Source organism: Nicotiana tomentosiformis, chromosome 12 (assembly GCF_000390325.3).
Source record: "Nicotiana tomentosiformis chromosome 12, ASM39032v3, whole genome shotgun sequence".
NCBI lineage: Eukaryota > Viridiplantae > Streptophyta > Magnoliopsida > Solanales > Solanaceae > Nicotiana > Nicotiana tomentosiformis.
Genome location: NC_090823.1, coordinates 75,713,401 through 75,729,903, shown reverse-complemented (window position 1 = coordinate 75,729,903; position 16,503 = coordinate 75,713,401). Strand labels below are relative to the sequence as shown.

The following is a 16,503-nucleotide window of genomic DNA, read 5'->3' as shown; positions in this document are numbered from 1 at the left end:
ATGAATTGTAGCCAAATTAAAAACTTAGTCGATTTAAAAAGGAATCAGTCGACTCAACTCTTTCAGCAGGTTTGATTTGCAACAAAAATAAATTGCGTAGAATTTAAAGGTAAGAACACACAAGTTTTATACTGATTCTGTACCGGTGTGGTACACACATCCAGTTCCCTTGGGTCACAAAGGTTATCTTAAATCTTCTATAATTCGTTACAACAATAGTGTTTTTTGGATCGTTAACCACCAACGATTTTTAGCAACACTATTTGTCTAAATTTGACACAACTCTTGTTTTATTTTTTAACTCTTCCTATCTTTTATGACACTTGTAAACTCAGAAATATAATATTTGTACTAAGAACTAGAAAGGTATAGAAACAGTGAAGTTGCATAATTTTTCCTTGAGCCTTTCAGTCTTTTTATATTAGAGTCTTGAGATCATGCAATCTTCTTTTTGAACTAGCCGTTGTCGATTGACCATTGATTGAGGCAAGAATATTCTAGGAGTTTTAACCCAAGGGTTGCCTCTGAATCTTTCTCAAGAGATGAGCTGGATTCAATGATTTCCTTCCTTTTCGCATCCCTGATTAAGGGAGTGATTTGCGACTTGACTTGATTGATCGGAATCTTCCGATTTCTTTTACCAAACTGATCCTTGAAATATGGACTGGCTTCTCTTAACGGCTGCACCTGATCTTGTTTCCTTTTTGATGGCCTTGACATCTTGATTTCCTTTGGCTCCCTCTTATTTAGCATTGTCATCCTAATTTCCTGCAATCAAGTAACTTAGATTAGATTTGTACTATTGTCATCATTGGAACTTAGGTATAACATTTATAATAGTCTTTTTGCGAGTTCAAAATCTCAAAAATCATCAATTAGCTCCAAAATCTATTGTTTACCTCTCATATACTTTTAAGTTTGAGCCTCTTGATATAACACATCATTTTTGTTTTGCTTCAACAAGAAAATTTATTCCCTTTAATTGTTTAAGTCCTCCAATATGGCCGCACATAATATACCCTAAAATAGGCTCAGCAGAGCGTCATTTGCAAGGTATATAAATTTTTCCCATCAAAAACTAATATCATTTAAATGAAATTCTATTTTTGAAAGTCTAGTAGAAATTAAAGTTGAAAATGAATTGCATATTTCAAAAAAGTAAGAGAGAAAAACGTACTGCCCTCATAAGCTAGGTATCAAAAATATACTATTCGTATAGATAAATATTTGAATTTGAAAGAAAAAAAAAAAAGGAAACAAAAAACTCAAGTCCTACAGAGACCGTTATAACTAAAGAAATAGCTGACGCCAAATATTTTGATTGTTTCACTCATTCTATCCCCTCAAAAACCCACAAAACTTCCATACTCCTTTTTGGTCTCTCTCAAAATTCTTTTTAGTGTGTCCCTCTCACTCTCTCTCTCACACACATCACACATCAAAATACAAAATAAAGGAGGATAAGATTATAACTTTTATTTATTCCTATTTATAAAAGTACTAGTACTAAGTTCTAGTCCTAGCTTTACTCCAGTATTCTCCTCAAATTGGAGTCTTTTCCAGCTATTTTATGATGAAGAATAGTACGACCATTGCGAGATTTTCTTCTTCAAGAAGTGATTATATTATTATTATTATAGTATGTACATCACATGTACTATAAGATAAAAATTAAATACGTATATATCAAGTTTGAATTGTTGCATATCCAAGGTCAGTGTGAAAATTTGACATGAATTTTTCATTTTCTTCAATTTTAAAATAAAAATTCAAGTATACCAAGGCATACATTATTTAGCTTCATAAAGGATATTTGTTAGTACTAATATTTAATTATTTACTTGGTGTTGTTTCAGGTTAATTAATAAATGTTTGCCATTTGTTACAATATACTATATTAGTTCTTGTTATAAAAACTCTTGTTGGCAAATATGAATTTGATAAAATTTAATTTAAAGTCCTAACTGTTAGTCAAAGTTAAATCCACATGGAAAGGAGATTTATTGAATTCTTAATATCACCATACAAGGAAATAGTCATATTTTCCCTTATCTAATTAAAAAGTTCAAACAATGAACATAAGGATCAAATGATTGCTTTCACATATTAGTTGTTACTTTTTTATTTAGATGGTACTTTTCCGGTAATTAAAGAATATCTCCATCGGAGAACTAATAATTAACCGTAACTTGAACAAATAAAATAAATATCTCAAACTTGAAAAGAAGATTTAATGCATTCATTTGTTACTATACAAAAAGAGAAAAAGAAATTATAATTGAAAAAGGTATGAAAATGATATTTACAATTTTTCTAACCTGACCATAGAGGATATAATGATTTCTTAAAACTAAAGTTACCAATTTTCTAATGTGTTGAAAATCTGGAAAATTAAAATAAGAACTTGAAAATTAATTGTAAATTTTAAACGATATGCTAGTCTTCTTGTGGTAGATAAAGGCTCAACTAGTTAAAAAGAGATTTAGGAAGAAAATAATTTTAAGTCTCTTGATATAATAATACATTTTCTTTTGTTTCAACAATATATATTTATGATAAAATTTATTTCCTTTTATTGTTTAAGTGCTCTAATATGCCCACACACAAGATTTGTAAATTTAAACTTGTTTTGAATCCTAAAAGATGCTCATCAAATTTGCAAGGTGAAAAAAAAGAAGTGAAAATTAAACTAATGTTGTTGAAATGAAGTCCTATATATTTTGATAACGGTGTTGAAAGTTGGATCAAAATTGGGAAAAAAAGAAGAGAGAAGTAGTAAGACATGCTATTCTTATAAATTAGGTATCACAAATGCAATTTATGAATTTATATTTGAAGAGTTGAAGAAAAAAAAAGTGCCAAGTCATAGACGACGTTATAACGAGATAGAGATAGCCGGCGCTAAAATGCTGGTTGTTTCCCTCATTCTAAACCTTTCCATTTAAAAAGTCTCACACAGCTTCCTTTTTTAGTCTGTCACTCTCACTCGCACTCTCTCTCTTATCACATATCAAAGCATTATTGGCTTTGTTTATTCCTATTTATATATGTATATGGTAGTAAGTGTTGCAGGTCCGAGTTTTTTTCAGCTGTTTTATGATGGAGAATAGTAAGAGCAGTGCAGGGTTTTCTTCTCCAAGAAGTGATAATTTTCCGGCTGGTTTACGGGTACTTGTTGTTGATGATGATCCTACCTGGTTGAAAATTCTTGAAAAGATGCTTAAGAAGTGCTCTTATGAAGGTCTCTTCTTTTAATTTATTCGTTTTCATGATCATTTTGTTTTAGATTAATGTTGTAGATCTCTTAATCTCTTTTTGCTGGTTTCTTGCAGTGACGACATGTGGTCTAGCACAAGAGGCTTTGAATCTTCTCCGAGAAAGAAAGGATCATGGGTTTGAGATTGTGATAAGTGATGTTAACATGCCTGACATGGATGGATTTAAGCTTCTGGAGCATGTTGGACTAGAGATGGATCTTCCTGTCATAAGTCAATTCTCGTTCCTTTCCTTGAAATTGGCTATTCTCCATTAATACATAATATGTGCTGGTTTAATTTCTTGCAGTGATGTCTGTCGATGGAGAAACAAGCAGGGTAATGAAGGGCGTTCAACACGGTGCATGTGATTATCTCTTGAAACCTATACGGATGAAAGAACTTAGAAACATATGGCAGCATGTGCTCAGAAAAAGGATGCACGAGGCAAGGGACATCGGAAACCATGAAATGGACCTATTTGATCAACTGTGGATGTTTAATGGAACTGATTCAGGCAACAAGAGAAAAGATTTTGACGATAAAGAAATTAGTGTTCATTCTTCTTCCATGAAGAAACCCAGAGTAGTTTGGACTGTAGATCTTCATCAGAAATTTGTCAAAGCCGTAAACCAGATTGGATTTCACAGTAAGTTCATATAAATTACCTAAACTCCATTCATCAGATCTGCGTTAATTAATGTTTTTTATGTTCCGCAGAAGCTGGTCCCAAGAAGATACTTGACTTGATGGCTGTTCCATGGTTGACTAGAGAAAATGTTGCTAGCCACTTACAGGTGAATATTTTTACACATTTACAGCCACTTCACTTGTCATCAGATTTGGTTAATTAGTTTCTTCGAAAATCAGATCCAGTTACAGCAAAGGCACCTGCCAGAAGATTGCAAGTAACTATTTTGCAAGTAACCTTAGGATTTGATTCTTTTACTATATATATAACACGAGTAGTCTTCTCTGCTTCTTGAAATTGAGGTTTTGTAAACTTAAGGGTAAAAAGGTTCTCACAACAGTATCATTTTCTTGCAGAAGTATCGCCTATACTTGACTAGGTTGCAGAAAGGTGGGATGAAGCATCCGAATGTTTCTTCTAAAGAAAATTCTCTTCAGAATCCAGTGGATGTGTGCGCTGATGTTACAAATGACAAGTGTAGTAAAGCTATTGCTCAAAATTGTAAGTCCAACATATATGAGAGCAAGGTAAAAGGTGTTGTTTCAATCCCAGTAGCAGAGCCGGGGTCTGTGGTTGGAGATAACTTTGATTCTCACACTGCTGGTTCAAAGACAAGCCTCAGTGGATTGATCAATACTGATGTAAAAAGTGTCGATGTACCCACTCCATATTGCTTTACTGGAGAAGCTCCACAACCTCAATACAAACAAGATTTCAAACCACGTTTTCCGTCAGAAAATCAGCCACTGCCCGGGATTCCTCATCAAATCCAAGTGGATTGCACACAACCAACTTGTTCTCTCAACCTTGTACCTTCTCATGAAATGAGGGAGTGGGACAGACTTTCCGGTAAAGAAAATAAGCTTTCTTCTTTCTTCAAGAGCACAAGTGGAGTAGGAAAATTATCTGCATTGGAAGCCATTCAACCTGTGAGCCATCAAATAAATTTTCATTCCCTTGAGCAAATTCCAAGTACATGGAGTATGACGAGTCAAAATGTAGATCAAAATCTAGTCAATGGTCTGCAATCGAGCACAGGAAATGTAACTTTGGGAAGTGGATCAGTTGTTGCATCTCTAGCTGAGGACATGTGTGATACTTCTATTCAAGGTGAATGTTTTCCAGCTTATAATGGTCTTCGGAACATACAACAATTTCACTACAATGAACCACAACCCATTTCTGGAGTTTCAACATGCTTGTATGATACATTGAGGTTTGATTATGAGTATCCAAATGATTCATTGGAAGGTATTGTGTTGGACCAAGGTCTGTTCATAGTCTAACCTTTATCCATTTAGATGTGCATTGCTCATCGACAACTGGCATGTTTTTCTCAACTAAAAAACAAAGAAGTGCTTTTTGATTTTGGTGGAGTGGAAGATCATCTTCACAAAAATGTACTTTACGAGCATTGGCAAATTTTTTAGCACAATAAGCAATCTTCTTGGACAGAACTTACTAATCAAAGCATGCTTAATTATCTGGTATTGTAAGTAGATTTAGAAAGGGTCAGCATGCAAATGTGCTCATCCTCTTTTTTCTTTTCCTCTTTTTTTTTTCCGTGTAAAAATGAGATTGGAACCCTTGTGCGAGGTGGAGTTGCAACTACCAAGCTGCAACGCTGATCCCTCCAGATGTACTCATCTTTGGTCGTAAAAGATAATCAGAGAAGAGATAGAAAAAAGGAGCTTCTGCAAATTGTTACTAGTATGATGAAGGTTTTGCAAGATTTGAAAGAGAAACTGCTGGAGTTTGGGCCCAGTCATAAAATCTCCAGAAAATCAATGTTTTTATTCTGTAACATAGGTGCCATACCATGAAGCTTGATTTTGGTCCTGTCACAAACTCAATCAGTATCTTTATTCTGTATTAGCTGATAAGATGCCAACATTTAAGTAACATCATCACCCAGGAATATTAAAATTACAAGTCAGCCAAGACCAAAAGCATATATTATTTACATTCTATTGTTGTCCAACAAATGATTGTGATAGGAGTGTCAATATCAATATTGATAAATGGAACATGCAGAATTTCACCACTCGACTGGAAACACAATTGAATTAGACATTTGGAGCAATGTCTTAACAACCTATAAGTGATGTATGCACAATCTGCAGCCTCCGCAACTTTAAAATTGAAAAGCAGCAGCATTTTGTTTAATGTTAGGAAAAAAATGCTCTTTATGGATCAGCAGCTGTCTTAAACTTGGATATTTGGCGAAGCATTTTCCTGCGTACTCCCACGGACAAAAGATTTGGGATTGTGTGATCTACCTTTCACTGGGAAATGATTTGGAACGTTGTTTTCCCTTTTAACATCTTTTGATCCATCAGGCTTCCCCAAAAGCCTCCAGGGTTGTCGACGTTTGTTGTCCTGGACTTCTGACACTGGCTTCCTACTGAATTTTGGTGAGCAAGGTTGCCGCGGCATCTGCAAACAGCAGATGGATAAAGGTGAGAACCAAAACGTTTACAGTTTCAGCAGCATAGAAGACTTTGTCTAGTATCCTTGACATTGGTCTTCAACAAGTGACACGTCTATGGGATATCTATCAATTTCATATGGTTACTGCTAATAACAGCTAGTTTTGTCAAAAGACGAAAAGAGAATGGTACCTTCATTTGATAACTTGACAATTCTCTTTCATGATGAATGCTTGCATTTGGTTTAGCTCTTGATGTAAGCACTTTAAAACTACTACTAGTAGCTTTGTCCTGCAAAACGAGACAACTCTCCTTAGCATACTGCCTGTAAAAATAGAAAAGCTTCTCATTAACTTGATTAACAATGTAGAGGTGCTCCTTATATATTATTAGTCTTAGGCTATGTACAAATAAATTTTGTATGATCTATTCAAATAGAATGAATATAGACGTGTATGAATCTAGACTTGTATGAATCTAGACACATATTCACTTGATATTAAAACTACTAGTATCTTTCTCCTGCAAAATGAGACAACTCCCCTTAGCATACTGCCTGTGAAATAGAAAAGCTTCTCATTGACTTGATTAACAATGTACAGAGGTTCTCCTTATACATTAGTCTTAGGCTATGTACAAATAAATTCTGCATGATTTTCTATCCAAATAGAATGAATCTAGACGTGTATGAATGTAGACACATATTCACTTAATATTCTAACATGCCCCCCTTAACTCAAAGTGGAGAAATCAACTTCAGTTTGCTTATTTTGAAATGATAAGAAGTTGATGTAGAAATCTCCCAATCACCAAAAAGAAAAGCAGTGTTGGAATTCTTTCCTCCAGAATCTGTTCTCGATAACCGAAAAGATTAGGTGTTGCAGATCTCATGAACATTATCAACGTAATTTGAATTGACAGAACAATAACTAGAAATTCAAGGTTAGAGGAGGGAATTGATCTCGTAAAAAGTAGCAGCACCGATTGCTGAAGAGATGAAGGGTGGTGGAATGATCCTAGAGAGAGGAGCAACACCTGAACGGTCGACCAGAGATAGGAGTACCGGTTACCGAATACAGGGGCGTCTTCGGGCACCAAAAGGAAGAAGAAAAGAAGAGAATACTGGCTTGGCTGGCAGTACACGTATTGGCCAATACCGCCTGCCAGTAGCAGAAACTCTTTGAGTCTGCGGTACCGTTAGCTCTTTAAGTCTCGACCAAGACAATGGAGACTTCACTACCATGTGAAAATAGAAAAGTTTCCCATTGTCTTGATTAATAATGTATAAGAGGTGCTCCTTTTAAACAAGTCTAAGGATATGTATAAATGCTGTATGATTTTCTCTATTCAAGTACAATAAATCTAGACCTTTACGAATCTAGACACATTCTTTAGATATTTTAACATTGTCAAAAGAAATTCAATCTTCTTCCCTGCTCAGACACATGAGACCAATTCCACCCTATTGATTCAACAAGGTTGCAAGCTAATGGTAACTACTAGCTTGCCAATGGAAAAGACAAGAGTACCTTCTTCATTTGATTACTTGACGATTCTCTTTCACGATGAATGCTTGCATTTGGTTTAGCTCTTGATGTATGAACTTTAGAACTACTAGTGGCTTTCTCCTGCAAACCAAGACAACTCTCCTTAGCATAACTAGCAAAGAAATTCAATCTTCTTCAATGCTCAGGAGCATGAACAAATTCCACCTCAATGATTCAACGATGTTGCTGATTTATGGTAACAACTAGCTTGTCATGGAAAAGGGAATAGTACCTTTGTCGTTTGATTAGTAAATGATTCTCTTTCATGCTGAATGCTTGCATTTGGTTTAGCTCTTGATGTAAGCACTTTAGAACTACTAGTGGCTTTCACCTGCAAAAACAAGACAACTCTCCTTGGCATAACTAGCAAAAGAAATTCAATCTTCTTCAATTCCGCCTCATTGATTCAACGATGTTGCTGCTAATGGTGACAACCAGCTTGTCAGTGGAAAAGGGAATAGTACCTTTTTCGTTTGATTAGTAAATGATTCTCTTTCATGATGAATACTTGGAGTTGGTTTAGCTCTTGATATAAATTCTTTAGAACTACTGGTGGCTTTCTCCTGTAAAAATGAGAAATCAACTCTCATTAGCATACTGCCAAAAAAATTCATATTCTTCTCTGCTCAGGCACATGAGACCAGTTCAGCCCTGATGTGTAGTCTTATTTATCCTCTACTTGCTAGAGTTGAGGAGTGTTAATGATGATATTAATTTGGAAAAAGTATATATTTCATGGATATAGTGAGATGGTCTGCAAAATAGTTAATTTCATGTCTTTGGTGATCTAAAATCTATTCTTCACCTCCTTACTCATTTAGTGGAGAGAGGAAGACTGTTAGGTCCAGCCCTAATTTTATGATGAGTACCATATAGTGAGCCTATATTTCACATATGTTATTCCTCTGGAACAAAGTGATGGAAATGACCTTTGGTTTGGCATGTAGCTTCTGCTTTTCTGCTTCCTTTGTGTTCAGCTTTTGTTCTAGCTTCTGAAAGAACTGAAGTTGAACAGATTACAAGTGCACGATCAGATTAGACAAATCAAAGAACGAACAGAAACATAGACGTTGATCAGCTCTTCATGTACCTCTCTTCGCTTTGCTGCTCTTTCTTCACTTCTTAAGCTGAAAGGAGAAAATACAGTACGGGAACATGTTCTGTTTCCATTCTCGTTTATTGATTCAAAATTTCTGCTCCAAAAGGTAAATAGCTTCAGCTCAAAATGGCCCAACAAAGTAAATTGTTAGGTAAAATCAATCATTGTTTGCAGCATGACCTTTTATTTGCCTCTACTTGTAAAACTTAAAAACTAACTATATCAAATAAAGCAGAAAGGCGCTTCACTTACAAAAACATGTAGAGAACTGGAACCATTATTAAAGTCAAATCTTGAAGAGCATGCATATAAACAAAAGAAAGCTCACTTTACATTCTCTCCTCAACAGATAACTGAAGGTCCTTATCAAACTGAATTCAATAACCAAATGGTAAAAAAGGCAAATTTGTTGCCAGAAGTTCTCACCCTGAGTGTGATAGCAATTCACCCTTTTCTGTTCTGCTTCTACAGAATGGTTGGTCAATCTTTGTTGTATTCCTGCAAAAGCAAAGAGTTTGACCCTTTCAGTAAAACATTTAGATCACTAATGATCGTCGACTGCTGTTGTCAATAATGAAGCCACAGCTTAGGAAAAAACATTATAATGCTCTGTCGTCTTCATTCACCTGCTCTTTCAGTTCTTAAATAGTATGTAGTTTACCTTCTATTTTCTCGTTGAGGGGTTTCAGAAGTGCGCTTTGATATCTCACTTACAGATGCCTGCATTTTGCAGACGCATATGGCATGATCAAATCAAATAACTGAAAGCAAGAATCCAGGAGAAATTAAGGACAAAGAACAATTAATGCACCAGAGCTGAAATCTCTTGAACTTTGCTGTCTCTAGATGTTTTGGTGATGGATCTGACAAGTCTTGAATTCACTATCTTCTCAAGAATTGGAGACAATGTTTTATTTGTTTCCTCTTTGTGAGAAGAAAATTTGATTAGCGTCTGAAGAGATTTTGGATTTGATCGCTTTTTGTCAATCGCGTCTTTTCCATTCTTTCTATTATCAGTCACTTTCAGTGGCAGAGCTGTCATCGGTTTGACACGAGATCTCAACTTTGATGATTCATTGTTATTTGTTAATCTACTCGTTGTGGACAGTGGTTTCTACAAGATTGAAGCATGTTCAATTAGAAATGAAGGAATTCGAGTTTAGCATAAAAGAGAAAGAAGCACTATGCAATGCTAAAAGACAAACCTTTGTTTGCGTCTTCTTCTTCAGTTGGACTATATTCTCATTGACCTTTACAACAACATTTTCCGCCTGATTCAATGACTTGACTTCATTCTCTATTGGATAAGATTGTTCTGCTGAGTTTTCAGTCTCAGCAAGTTCTAAGTTACTTTTTTTGTGAGTAGCATAGCTGCCAAAAGTAGATGTATTATCCCCATCATCTCCCTGTGCTTCTTCAACGCCCACATAGCTGCTATTCTCTGGCAACTCAGAGCAGGTTGAGCGATGATCAAGGTTTGGATTTGTCACATTTAGATGGCCCTCTCCTCCCAGTGCTTCTTCAGCGACCTCAGATTCCATTGGGGAATCATCAATGGGTTGATTTGTCACATCCCCCTCTTCTCTCTGTGCTTCATCAGCACCCACATAACTGCTTGTCCCTGCCAACTCAGGGTTCACAGTGGAATGATCACTGGTTTGATTTGTCACATTCAGATCAGAGGACACGCCAACTGCTGCATTCTGCTGCTCGAGCAAAGCTGCTGCTTTTTTAGCAGCTGCTTTCTTGAATTGAGCCTCAAAGTAAGCTTTCTTCTCAGCAACTGAACCAGGCCTTGAGTACTTCTCAACTTCCTCTTGATACCGATTGTGAGTAAACGATGACCACTTCTCCCAAGCCAGGGATTCATTCATAAATCTTCCAAATGATACTGATGCTGTTAGTGCACGTAAAGGATCTCCCTGTAATGAGGAATTTTCCTGCTCAGCTTCTAAATGAGAAACTCCCCACATATCAATTGATTTTTCAATCTATTAAACTCACTTTCCCCAAACATGCTTATAGAAAAGAACAAATGAGAGAAATTTCCATGTCTAATTCAGTTTAAATAGATCATAAACTATGAAACAACAACATAATCCTAAAATAAAGAGAAATAATGCTACTGTTTGAGCAGAAAGGACAAATATAATCTCTACTCTAGGGACTTTACAGACAGTGGCGGAACCACGTGTAACTAAATTGAATCCCCTTCATCCGAAAATTACTCTATGCAACAGGGTAATAAAAACATTTTTTTTTTTTTTTGGAATTCCCTTGAAATTATTAAGTAAAAAGCATTTAGCGTAGTGGCAAAAGTGGTTCAGAAATACTCCTACTAGATATGACAATTTTTACATTTTTTTGAATACTCTTGTTAGAATTCCACTGTTTAAAGACCGTGAGAATCCAATAGAGAATTGATGATAACAACACCACCAACAAGAAGAATAACAACTATGCTTCGGTACCAAACTAGTTGGGATTGACAGTTGCGTTATGACCGTTTTATTAAAAGAAACGATGAATCAGAAACCACAAAGGGGAAAGTAAACCTAGTGCTTGAATTCTCAAAAGCCCCACTCAGTAGTCAAAAAATTCTTAAACCCTCATAGGCAAAGGTGGAGAAGATTGCATTTAAACAGACCCAACTCAGATATGAAATGAAATAATAGAGAACCTCCAATATAATATTGACACGAAGCAGTAAACATTCCTCTTATTGTTCATAAGGCAAAGGAGCAGAACATTACATTTTACCAAAATAATTAGAATATACATGAAATCTTGAAGCAGTAAACTTGAATCTTGTTAATTGGACTAACCTCACTGCGTTCTTGAGAAGGTTGAGAGAAGGACCGTACAAGACAAGCTGAAGTCGATTCACCCATTTCTTAAACCCAATTCTTTCTTCTGTTTGCTTCTTGGAACCTAAACAAGTATTTGTTCTTGCAGAAACATACAGCTGCTTCTGAAGGGTTATTAGAGGGCGATGGTTAGATTGGAACGTTATGTTTCAGACAACGACCTATTTTCCGATTCAAGTGAGAGAAAGAGAGGAAGTATTGGCGACTCCAACGGCTAGTTTTTTTTTTCTTTTGGATTTTTCTTCTAAACTAAATTATGTCTGCTTGTAATAAACCTTAGCTGATTTGGATTTAGTTTGAATTTAGTATTAATATCCTAAATTATCTGTCTAATGATGGTCATTACAACGGCTCACTTTATCTAAAACATTACTAGAGCTACACGGAAGCACCCTATTAGTTGGGTAGATACTTATTATATACACCCAATATCTTGATTGAATTAATAATTAATAATTAATAATTAAAAATTAAAATAAGAATATGTATTACTTAACCAAGTTAGAAATGTGTATATGAAAAGGCATATTGTCTATAAGTTTTTATCTGTTAATTATATTGTGGATGTCCATTTATTACTCCGCTATAGATAATCTTCTTCAAGAAGATTATCTATTTAGTACTCTGTTGAAGTTTATCTACAAGCAGCTGATGCAGGCAGGTTGCAAGCAGCTCAATGAAATGATTTGCAGCAGTTTCTTATTAAACAGGCAGGTTACAAGTAGCTCATGCAGACAGCTTACAAGCAGCTAAAGAAAACCCTTGCAGCTGCTTCCTGAAAAGCCTCGCAGCTGCTTCCTTTCTTCTATAAATAGAGGAGTCTTCAGTTCATTATGTACATAAGTTTGAAGTTTGAATAATATATCAGTTCTCTCTATACTTGTCTTTACTTTACTGTCTTTATTTCATAACACGTTATCAGCACGAGACTCTGCCATCTCGAGAAAATACTTTGAAAGTATCAGAGGTACGGACTTTCTTTTTCTAAATAATGTCAAATCTTTCTAAACTTGAGTTTGTAGCCCTGGATATATCGGGCAAAAGCTACATGTCTTGGGTGCTTGATGCCGAAATTCATCTTGATGCGATGGGTCTGGCAGACACCATCAAAGATAAAAATCAGGCATCAAACCAAGACCGTGCCAAAGCAATGATATTCCTACGCCATCACCTTGATGAGGGCCTGAAAATGGAATATCTTACTGTTAAAGATCCAGTCATACTATGGAATAATTTGAAAGATAGGTATGACCACCTGAAGATGGTCGTTCTTCCACATGCACGTTATGATTGGACTCATCTAAGGCTACAAGATTTTAAATCTATCAGTGAGTATAATTCTGCTATGTTCAGAATTATTTTCCAATTGAAACTATGTGGTGATAATATTACTGATCATGATATGTTGGAGAAAACTTTCATCACTTTTCATGCCTCGAATATGCTCCTGCAGCAGCAATATCGAGAGATGAGATTCAAAAAGTATTCTGAACTTATCTCACATCTTCTTGTAGCCGAGCAACATAATGGGCTATTAATGAAAAATCATAAAAGCCGACCTACTGGTTCTTGTCCATTCCCTGAAGTGAATGAGACGAACTTCCACCAAGCTAAACGTGGAAGAGGACGTGGCCCCAGTCGTGGTCATGGCCGTGGTCGGGGAGGAAACTCTAATCGTGGTAATAACAATGCACCAAAGAACCCTCCCCACCACCAGCAGTGGAAAAGGAAGGAACAAAAGCATGAAGCGGTGCAAGAAACAAAGCCAGAAAATGCATGCTATAGATGTGGAGGAAAAGGGCACTGGTCACGTACATGTCGTACGCCAAAGTACTTGGTTGAGCTGTATCAAGCCTCCCTGAAGAAGACAGAGAAAAATGCTGAAGCAAATTTTATTTCTGAAGATAATTTAGACTTCATGCATTTGGATGTAGCTGATTATTTTGCACTCCCAGAAGGAGAAACAAGTCATGTGATCGGTAGTGAATCTGTAGAAATGTAAATATTTTAATTTTTGTTGTTTGTAGTAGATAGTATGGTTATGTAATTGTTGTTATGCTTTGATAATAATGTTTATTATCATATTTATTTTGTTTATGTCATTTTGAAGAATATGGATAATCCTCAAATTATGTTTGGATCAAAGACCAATCATGAAGATATTTGTGTAATTGATAGTGGAACAACTCATGCCATATTCAAAGATCAGAAATACTTTTCTTATTTGCATAAGGAAAAAGCAAATGTTTCTACAATTTCTGGTAATATAAGTTTGATTGAAGGCTCCGGAAGAGCTATTGTATTTCTGTCTAAGGGAACAAAATTTATTATAGACAATGCATTATTCTCCTCCAAGTCCCGAAGAAACTTATTGAGTTTTATAGATATCCGCCGAAATGGGTATCATGTTGAGACAATAGATGAAATGAACGTGGAATATCTTTGTATTACAAAGAATATTTCTGGCCAGAAATGCATTGTAGAAAAGTTACCAACTTTATCTTCTGGCTTATACTATTCAAAGATTAGTACAGTTGAAGCACACTCTATCGTAAACCAGAAGTTTACTGATTCAAATACTTTTGTGCTTTGGCATGGCCGTTTGGGCCATCCTGGATCAATAATGATGAGACGAATTACTGAAAATTCGAGTGGGCATCCATTAAAGAACCTGAAAATTCTTACAAATGATGAATTTTTTTGTGATGCTTGTTATCAAGGCAAAATGATCATTAGACCATCACTAATGAAGGTTGGCATTGAGTCCCCTACCTTTTTAGAACGTATACATGGGGATATATGTGGACCTATTCACCCACCAAGTGGGCTATTTATATATTTTATGGTCTTAATAGATGCATCTACAAGATGGTCTCATGTTTGCCTACTATCATCTCGCAACCTGATGTTTGCAAAGTTATTAGCCCAAATAATTCGATTAAGGACACAATTCCTAGATTATCCTATAAAGGCTATTCGCCTTGATAATGCTGGAGAATTCTCATCTCAAGCTTTTGATAATTACTGTCTATCAATTGGAATAAAAGTTGAACATCTTGTAGCTTATGTTCATACTCAAAATGGCCTTGCAGAGTCATTTATTAAACGGCTGCAATTGATAGCAAGACCACTACTTATGAAAATAAAATTGTCCACTACTGTTTGGGGCCATGCTATCTTGCATGCAGAATCACTTATCCGTCTCAGACCGACACATTATAATAAATATTCTCCGTCACAATTGGTTTTTGGTCATGAACTAAATATTGCCTATCTACGAATTTTTGGATGTGCTGTATATGTGCCAGTAGCACCACCACAATGCAGTAAGATGGGCCCCCAAAGAAGGTTAGGAATATATATTGGGTTTGAATCACCCTCTATTATTCGCTATCTTGAACCATTGACGGGAAATTTATTTACTGCTCGATTTGCAGATTGTCGATTTGATGAAACAAATTTCCCACAATTAGGGGGAGAGAAAAAGGAAATCAAAAGAGAAATTGTGTGGAAAGTTTCATCATTATCTCACTTTGATCCACGTACCCCTATATGTAATCAGGAGGTCCAGAAGATCATCCATTTACAGAATATAGCAAATCAAATGCCAGATGCATTCACTGATTTGCAAAGGATAACTAAGTCGCATATCCCTGCAGAGAATGTGCCTATCCGAATTGATGTCCAAACATGACCATCTACTAGCATGAGAGCTAGTGAACCTAAAGCACGCCTGAAGCGTGGTAGACCTTTGGGTTCTAAGGATCGAAATCCTAGAAAAAAAAAATCGATAAATGATCAAAATGATATTATGAAGGGATCTCCTGAAGAGACCCAAGATCTGATTAATTCTGAGATTCCTGAAGAAATCAATAAACCCGAGACTCAAGTGAGTGAGGAACTTTTAATAAGTTCTACTAGTGATGGGATTAATTTAAATCGATCTGAAATAGTGGTGGATAATATTTTTGCATATAATATTGCACTTAACATTATGCAAGATAATGAGAATCTTGAACCCCGATCTGTCGAAAAATGTCGACAAAGATCTGATTGGCCAAAATGGCAAGAGTCAATTCAATCGGAATTGAAGTCACTTGCTAAAAGAGAGGTAGTCCAAACACCTGCTGATATAAAGCCAGTTGGTCATAAATGGGTTTTTGTGCGAAAAAAGAATGATAAAAATGAAGTTGAAAGATACAAGGCCCGCCTTGTTGCACAAGGATTCTCACAACGACCCGGAGTCGATTATGAAGAAACATATTCACCAGTTATGGATGCCATAGCATTTCGATATCTCATCAGTTTAGCCTTACGTGAAAGGCTTGAAATATATCTAATGGATGTGGTTACAGCTTATCTGTACGGGTTACTTGATAATGAAATTTACATAAAAATCCCTGAAGGATTTAAAATGCCTGAAGCATATTCAAAATCTCGGGAAATGTACTCAATCATATTACAAAGATCTTTGTACGGTTTAAAGCAATCTGGGCACATGTGGTATAATCGCCTCAGTGAATATTTGCTGAAAGAGGGTTACATAAATGATGTTATTTGTCCATGCATTTTTATAAAGAAAATGGCTTCAGAATTTGTTATACTTCTGTTTATGT

At 35.7% G+C, this 16,503-nt stretch overlaps 2 protein-coding genes across 6 annotated transcripts; one reads left to right on the top strand and one right to left on the bottom strand.

The window, feature by feature from the left end:
* Positions 1–2,926: 2,926 nt before the first annotated feature.
* LOC104101066 (two-component response regulator ORR26) lies at positions 2,927–5,718 on the top strand. The gene is made up of 5 exons (XM_009608475.4): positions 2,927–3,241; positions 3,333–3,488; positions 3,565–3,903; positions 3,975–4,051; positions 4,302–5,718. The coding sequence occupies exons 1-5, from the start codon at positions 3,097–3,099 to the stop codon at positions 5,229–5,231; spliced, it is 1,647 nt and encodes a 548-aa protein (XP_009606770.1). The 5' UTR covers positions 2,927–3,096; the 3' UTR covers positions 5,232–5,718.
* Positions 5,719–5,878: 160 nt separating this feature from the next.
* Positions 5,879–12,164, bottom strand: LOC104101065 (protein WVD2-like 7). Of its 5 annotated transcripts, XM_033657366.2 has the most exons (13): positions 11,846–12,141; positions 10,550–10,960; positions 10,226–10,468; positions 9,832–10,134; positions 9,682–9,740; positions 9,447–9,518; positions 9,012–9,114; positions 8,851–8,922; positions 8,386–8,484; positions 8,154–8,252; positions 7,904–8,002; positions 6,567–6,665; positions 5,879–6,381 (listed from the first exon to the last, which is right to left on the bottom strand). In XM_033657366.2, the coding sequence occupies exons 1-13, from the start codon at positions 11,909–11,911 to the stop codon at positions 6,151–6,153; spliced, it is 1,956 nt and encodes a 651-aa protein (XP_033513257.1). In that variant the 5' UTR covers positions 11,912–12,141; the 3' UTR covers positions 5,879–6,150. The 5 variants fall into 5 exon arrangements, 4 of the variants coding, with proteins under 4 accessions (XP_033513257.1, XP_033513256.1, XP_018627901.1 ...); XM_033657365.2 differs by having other exon boundaries at positions 10,226–10,942; positions 11,846–12,164; XM_018772385.3 differs by having other exon boundaries at positions 10,226–10,960.
* Between the last annotated feature and the right edge of the window lie 4,339 nt (positions 12,165–16,503).

Bases quoted from the DNA above. Each gene is read 5' to 3' on its own strand.
- LOC104101065 (XM_018772385.3), bottom strand. From the start codon at position 11,911: ATGGGTGAATCGACTTCAGCTTGTCTTGTACGGTCCTTCTCTCAACCT. The intron at 10,135-10,225 runs GTTTGTCTTTTA...TCAATCTTGTAG, and splicing joins AGAAGAAGACGCAAACAAAG to AAACCACTGTCCACAACGAG. The intron at 9,519-9,681 runs GTAAACTACATA...TTGCTTTTGCAG, and splicing joins CCTCAACGAGAAAATAGAAG to GAATACAACAAAGATTGACC.
- LOC104101066 (XM_009608475.4), top strand. From the start codon at position 3,097: ATGATGGAGAATAGTAAGAGCAGTGCAGGGTTTTCTTCTCCAAGAAGT. The intron at 3,242-3,332 runs GTCTCTTCTTTT...GGTTTCTTGCAG, and splicing joins TAAGAAGTGCTCTTATGAAG to TGACGACATGTGGTCTAGCA. The intron at 3,489-3,564 runs GTCAATTCTCGT...AATTTCTTGCAG, and splicing joins GATGGATCTTCCTGTCATAA to TGATGTCTGTCGATGGAGAA.